The sequence below is a fragment of the Cibotium barometz genome, chromosome 65, assembly GCF_041138505.1.
Source record: "Cibotium barometz isolate CiBa-2024 chromosome 65, ASM4113850v1, whole genome shotgun sequence".
NCBI classification, from domain to species: domain Eukaryota; kingdom Viridiplantae; phylum Streptophyta; class Polypodiopsida; order Cyatheales; family Cibotiaceae; genus Cibotium; species Cibotium barometz.
This window is the reverse complement of record NC_141110.1, coordinates 7,767,644-7,774,200: the sequence shown is the minus strand read 5'-3', so window position 1 is coordinate 7,774,200 and position 6,557 is coordinate 7,767,644. Positions and strand designations below refer to the sequence as shown.

General features: G+C 41.4%; 1 protein-coding gene across 1 annotated transcript in view; it reads right to left on the bottom strand.

Annotated features, from left to right (window-relative positions):
• Window positions 1-4,923: 4,923 nt before the first annotated feature.
• Window positions 4,924-6,557, bottom strand: part of LOC147602885 (putative arabinosyltransferase ARAD1) — a 63,360-nt gene continuing 61,726 nt past the window's right edge. The window contains exon 3 of the mRNA XM_086797063.1: window positions 4,924-5,571. Coding sequence (XP_086653189.1) covers window positions 5,449-5,571 — 123 coding nt within the window. The 3' untranslated portion in view covers window positions 4,924-5,448. The remainder of the gene's footprint in view (window positions 5,572-6,557) is intronic.

The window sequence follows — 6,557 nt, the reverse complement described above, 5'->3', positions numbered from 1 at the left end:
CCAATAGTAGCCTCTGTGCATCTTTGTGTAATTAAGAGCTCCATGTCTTGTGAGAATGTAGGGTGATTGATCATTAACTCAATATCCTTCTTGGTATAGAGTCAGTCCTCTACTTCTACAGCCAAGTTAGCTATGTTACCCCTTTCTTCTCTGGTTGTAATCCCTTCCTCCATTCTGGATTCCTCGTTGATGCGTTCCAAGTTCAGAATTTCTCCATCACTTCTACTTGTGGCAATTTCCGGTTCTTTTCCTCGTTATTGGAGTGCTTTAACACTTCCCGTCTCCTTTCTCTCATCTCTTGCCCTACGAGTATCAAGCTCTTGTTTCCTTAAGCTCAATTCTCAGAGTTGTCGTTCTACCTCACTTCGTTGGAAGTCCAATTCCACCTCCTCGATGGTGGGGAAAGAATATTTGACCCGTCCTAGCTGCACTTTTCATATCTCATCTAATTCGAGGGGTGTCAGTATTTGACAGTCTAGAATTCAACGCTTGGAATGGCACTTCTTATCTTGGACCGAGTCCAGCGCTAGTTGATGGACCCATACCCGTAGATTACGCTTCTTCATCATGACTAGTTTGGAGACCGAAAAATGCTCGGGCAATATCAATGATCCCAATGGAGTTGGTTGGGGAGTGTGGTTTATCTTCTTCCCCAAACCTAGTGTATCTCAACCCTTCTTCCATGGATTCTTCAGTACTGGTTTCCGCGGTGGTCAGGTTTCTCAAAACACTCAAGTGTGCTTGCGGAATGTCTTGATCCCACACTTCTTTGGTAGGAAGTTCCTGGTGGGTGATTTGATGCACTATCCTCAAGCGTAAGATTGTCTCTGAAGAGTTTTCCAGATCTTAAGTGCATGTATATATGATTTGATAAGCTATTAATCAACCCAAATTGATTCAACTTCTGATTCTATCGCTCTATTTCAGGAGGCGTCTTGCATTAGCCTTTCTACCTCGACAGCTTCACCACCGATTTGGGTGATGATATCACGTGGTCACACCATTAGGAAGAGGGGTATGTTAACAACTTTGTAGGTTAACATGATTCCACCTGCCCAACCTACTAGAAGGCACTTTGCCTACCTAACCTGCCATCTTACCCACTCAAACGGGCACTTATCTTTTGTAAAATGACATTGCCATCTTAGCCTACTGTAAGACACTTTACCATCTTACCCACTCGAACGGGCACTTACCTTTCTTAAGCTTTTGTAAGATGACGTTAGAACATATAAAACGGCCTTATGTCTAATAGAAAAAGTCTAAGAACTTTGTGTACATACTTGCTTAACACTAGTAATAGATGAATGATCATTTTTTAGTTTAGCCAACCTAGTATTTGCTTAACTTATACATGTCATTTTTTTACAATAAGCAATTCACAATCATTCTTTTGTAATGGACTACTTGTGAGCTCTCCTCTTCACACATCTTACTTGCATGTATACTATTGAATCTTGCTTGGTTGATGGATTGTTTGTAGGTGAAAACTAGTCACATTATACAAAATTTGGACTCAAAAAGGGCACTCTAAGAAGAGCCGTGTCATCACTTTGATAGAAAAAAGGAGACCATGGTGAACCTTATAATCGTACAACAAAACCCCCACATGTGACATTGTTGGAAATCCAAAGTAGATTCTAAATGTACCACCTCGGACAAATTTGGTGTTGATATGCTAGATTCACGATTGTGACATGGTAATGACATGGCTCTTCTTAGAGGACCCTTTTTGAGTCTGGATTTTTCCCAATACTTGTATGTAAGTCATCTTTGACAATAAGAAATACACAATCATTCTCTTATAATAGTATACTTGTGAGCTCTCCTCTTTCCTCTTCTTGCTTACACGTATACTATTGAATCTTCCTTGCTTGATGAATATATATGCTAGATAGGATTGTTTGTAGGTTTCCCTCTTGCATTACGTTCCTTTTCTTTCCCCTGTCTTTTGTGAGGGAGAACCACCATGAAGAACAATCTCTATTTTCCTCCATCTAGGCATAGAGAGCTCTACCTTCACCCTATCGGCAAGGAGCATTCCAATGTGACAATGGAGTGAAAATGAGCTAGCATACTCAAATAGTTTGCGGCTCTAAGATAAGAGCCAACGACACATGCTTTTACAAGGCAAAGGTAAGGTCTTAACTTAAAAACTTGGGGCTTTTAAAGAATACATTTAGTCGTCTAGAAGCCATGCTTTACACCCACCAAAAGTCCACTTGTAACCATGTAGAGAATGTAAGTTGACTGGCTTGATGAGCTTTATAGTTTTGTAATACTTCTTTCAAATGAGTTTTTTATGAATCTTAAAGGCAAGTTCAAATTTGAGCTCTCTCACCTCGAGGTAGTTGGAAGGTCATTTGTGGTAAACTAGACCACGGGGCAACTAGACTAAAGGGCTAAGAAAAAAGGTAGGTGCCTAAATAAAAGACCTTAACAAGGCATCGTAAGGACATTTCAAAAGTGCAAGGCTCCACCCAAAGCTAGGCCATGCTAACAACTTTCTTGCGTGTGTGGTGCCATAGTTACAATTATCCCTTCCAGTCCCATGGTGTTCCCACCTTTTGCAAGTGTTATGAATAACCTCCAAAATTGGTGGAATAGTTGTGAAATCTATGGCTCAACAAGCGGAACCTTGGCCACTCTATACGCAGATCAAAGAACAACCCAAGAGTTGTCCCTGCCCCTATACACTTCATGCCTAATTGGATTGAGCTGCGAGTGACCTCCAGAGGTAGGCCACACCATCCCCTTCACTCCATCCATGTCCTTTCTGCAACGATTGGTAAAAGCATTGATCGTCCCCTCAACATTTAGACCTGAACAAGATGAGGAAACATAGAACCAAGTCCCCTTGGCAAGTTGTGCCCCTCCTTACATGGTCCTTAAGAGATCTAGACATCTTGTCCATGCACATGTCCATGTATCTCTCACTGTAAATTCTTATTCTACATATATGTTAAAAGATGGTGAAGATATAGAAGCGGAGCGGCCATGGAACTATTTTTTGCAAAACTTGATCCACACGACGACGCCATTAAACCAACTCAAATATCCAAATTATTAAAGAAACTTGATGGAGTCAATAATTGAATTGATTATCATTTAATTGTTTAAGAAAATATGTGACACACTCGGAGATGTTCATGAGCTCACACAGATCACAAAACATTTGGTCTATGCCTTGATAGCAATGCTAGCTAGTGGTTAAAGTTGTTAAAAACCAAAAGAAAAGGAACTTCAATTCTTCACTACTCACGGGCGGTCTGAGGATCACAATCATATAACAATTATATAAAATTGAGCAAGAACTTGAGGAAAACATTACAAGAGCATATTGCATGCATCAAGTACCTTCACTTTTGAAGCAAGGAGAGGGAAAATTTGAGTAATTTGAGTAAACATTGCAACATTATATTGCATGGATGCATCAAGCTCTTTCACTCGTGAAGTAAGGAGAGGGAAATTTGGAGTAACAATCAAATTTTCGATCGTTTCCTCCTAGGGTTACGAGTCATAAGCTACACGATTACTTATTCGTTAGAAGGGTGGAGGACTTGTTTGTGAGAACATATACTATTTTAGACGAGAGAGTGAAGAAGAAGAATTGAGAACATGCTATTGGAAGTACAAAGCTTGAGATAATGCTATTTTAGAGATGAGCATGAAGAAGAATAAATGGGCAACAGGTTCATTTAGTTGGACAAATTTCAAGAGGAGAGGCAAGCACCCATACAGAGGCTCAAGCCTCTTCATCCAAAGAGGGCTACATGGGTGGCAAATTGCAAGGAGGAGGAGAAAATCAAGGGTGATTTGGTATCGAGGTTTGATGTACTCGCTTTAAAAAAAGCTTGATGGCAAGGCAAGCAAGGTCCTTCCAAGGGTTAATGCTAGGATATGGAGGAATATTAGCTATGAAACAATGCTAATGAATACCTCGTCAAGAAGTTTCATCCTTGCTACGAGTCTAGTGCCCTTCCATGTTTGGCGGGGGGGAACATGTAAATTAAGAAATAGTAGCATAGTGTTGTATGTTAACGATGGCATCATCTATTTCTAGTTCAATGATGTGCCCTCCTACACTCCAATGAGCTGGTGGTGTGGACTACTCATCAATCAAATTTTGCATGGCACAAATAGGGTGGCTAGAAGTATAGCCTACAACCACCCTTAGGCATTAAGATCAAGTAGCATTGTTAATATTTATAAGGTGTGGACCCTTCTGAGTAAATTGGTGGTGCACAAGAGATAAGAGCAAGCATGTGAAAAGCAAGGGCCAAGAGCACATGCATAAATGTAGTCCAATTGTACGCACACGCACACGCACACGCACACGCACTAGATTAACTCTGCACCCTTAATGGTTCTAGAAGAGGCGACATCCGTACATGTACCCTTGCACATACATATAAAGAGATGCCAACTACTTGTAAAAAAGATGATGGAATTTTAATACTAGCGTTTGCTCTTTAAAGCTTTTTTAAATAGATTTAGCGTGTGACTTCGTATAGTACCTTGCAACTCTTCTTAGTTGTTTTATTTCTATTCTGGTTATCCACGTGTGTTCTTCTAGCTCTTTGTAACGTGTTTAAATAGTTTTAGCTGATTCGCGTTAGCTTGTTTTATGTGTGAGTCTTTTAACGAGTTTCCAATGCTCATGAGAAGAAAAGCTTCAGACCTTACAAACTCAAAATGCTACCCGTGCCCAAAAGCATGTGTGATAACAAAAGATGACAAATGTAAACTGATCCAAGAGCACAAGATTCACATAGCTCTATCGACACAGACCAGGAAACCTCAAGTTGATTTGCCAGCCCTCAAGGGCCCATGCCCGCATCATCGTTAGTTTTGATGCAGACCGTGCAAAGAGTGACTGAATGCTTCTTCTATATTATGTTTCAAAAGCTCGCATTTGAAGACCAAAATTGTAACAAAAATTAAAGCCTTTATTACTTACAATCTTCTTTAGACTAAATGCAGATCACATAGATCAATAGGAACAAGACATGTGACTTATGTCAAACCCACACATATACCTAAAACTTGTAGTTGCACCAAGATAAACTCATAATTACCAAACGGCTTAAAGCAGTGTAAAAGAAGGAAGAAGAGCCAGTGTCCCAGGAAGTAATTTATTGTATTGACAATGTAAGGAAGCCTCCCAGGGCCCCATCTGTCTTTCTTGTGAGGGTGAATATACTTCTTTTAGAAAGCTAGTGTTTCCTCTAGAGCCTGACTTTGAAGATAACTTCCTGTAATACAGATGAGCTGCCAGCCTCAGAAATTGCACCCTCGAATACGCAATGCAGCTGAGAAGTAAATGCTAAGGAACCCTCCAGAACAGTGAACTGTGAAAATCCAGTGTGAGATAAGGTGAATATTCACTGCTGCAAGCTACTGTAACTGTTCTGTCATCTATCAAACAATGACAGCATTGCTTGCATTTCAAGCCACTGCACGTCGGTCACGGTGTATCATAGTGCGCACACGTGGAAGCTTGGTGGCTATCGCACGCCATATATGATCAACAGCTCCATTTGCTTCTCCGTATTCAAAATATTTCCTCACCTACACAACACAAATAACAGTTCCCATTTCTGTGATGCTACCAGAGAACCATGATTATCAACCTAAATTACAACCTTTTGCTATCTCTAGCGAATTCTCAATCATTTGAAAATTAATTTTGAAAAAAAAAAAAAAAAAGAGAGATTGGTTCTATCAGCAAGTAAAAGCATGGCTCTCATTTTGTTAATCTCCTCTCCTTTTTTTGCTCTCTCCAGGCAAGAGATCAAACTGTCTTAACTGTCTCAACCTCATAGGGCTTCACATGAGCCGCACATAAATGTCCCCACACAAGCTCCATTCTACACACTACTTCCTGCGAATCTCCGAGGATGGATTCACTGTGAGCACTGTTCATGGGCACATATCATGCCGATCGCTGGCCAGTTGGAGTATCATCGTATAAGTCTCTTGTGTAGGAACAGGCTCTTTCAAGGTATATGTGGTGGCATCATATGTAGCATATGCGGTGCCATCATACTAAGCATATGTGGTGGAATCATATTTAGCATGTTGTGACATCACATCTAGCATATGCTTAGAATATGTAATTAGGTCTCTCCTATAAAAAGGACCTACTTCTATAATGAATTCATGCATTCCACTACATCTTGTACTCCCACAATTCCTTTTAATCTTGTGCTAATTCTCTTGCTGATTATCATCCCTCTCTTCTCCCCACTATTGTGTGGCTGCACTCTAGGCACTGACCAACATTTGGTATCAGAGCCAAATCCCACCGCCAATTCAGAGCCGCCCGCCGCTAGCCACTAGTTGCCGCCGCCCCAGAGCAGGTTGGCGCCGTCTCAAAGCCGCCCGCCACCGTTCAAACCCGTGCGCCATCAAAGCCCACCGCCGCCGGCCAACCAACAAGCGGTGCTAGTGCCCAACGCACCACCTCCGTCGGCCAGCTGGGCGGAGTGCCTCTGCGTTTGCCGCCTACGCCCAGTTCCACCATTGCATCTGCCGCATGCACCCAGTTCCACCGC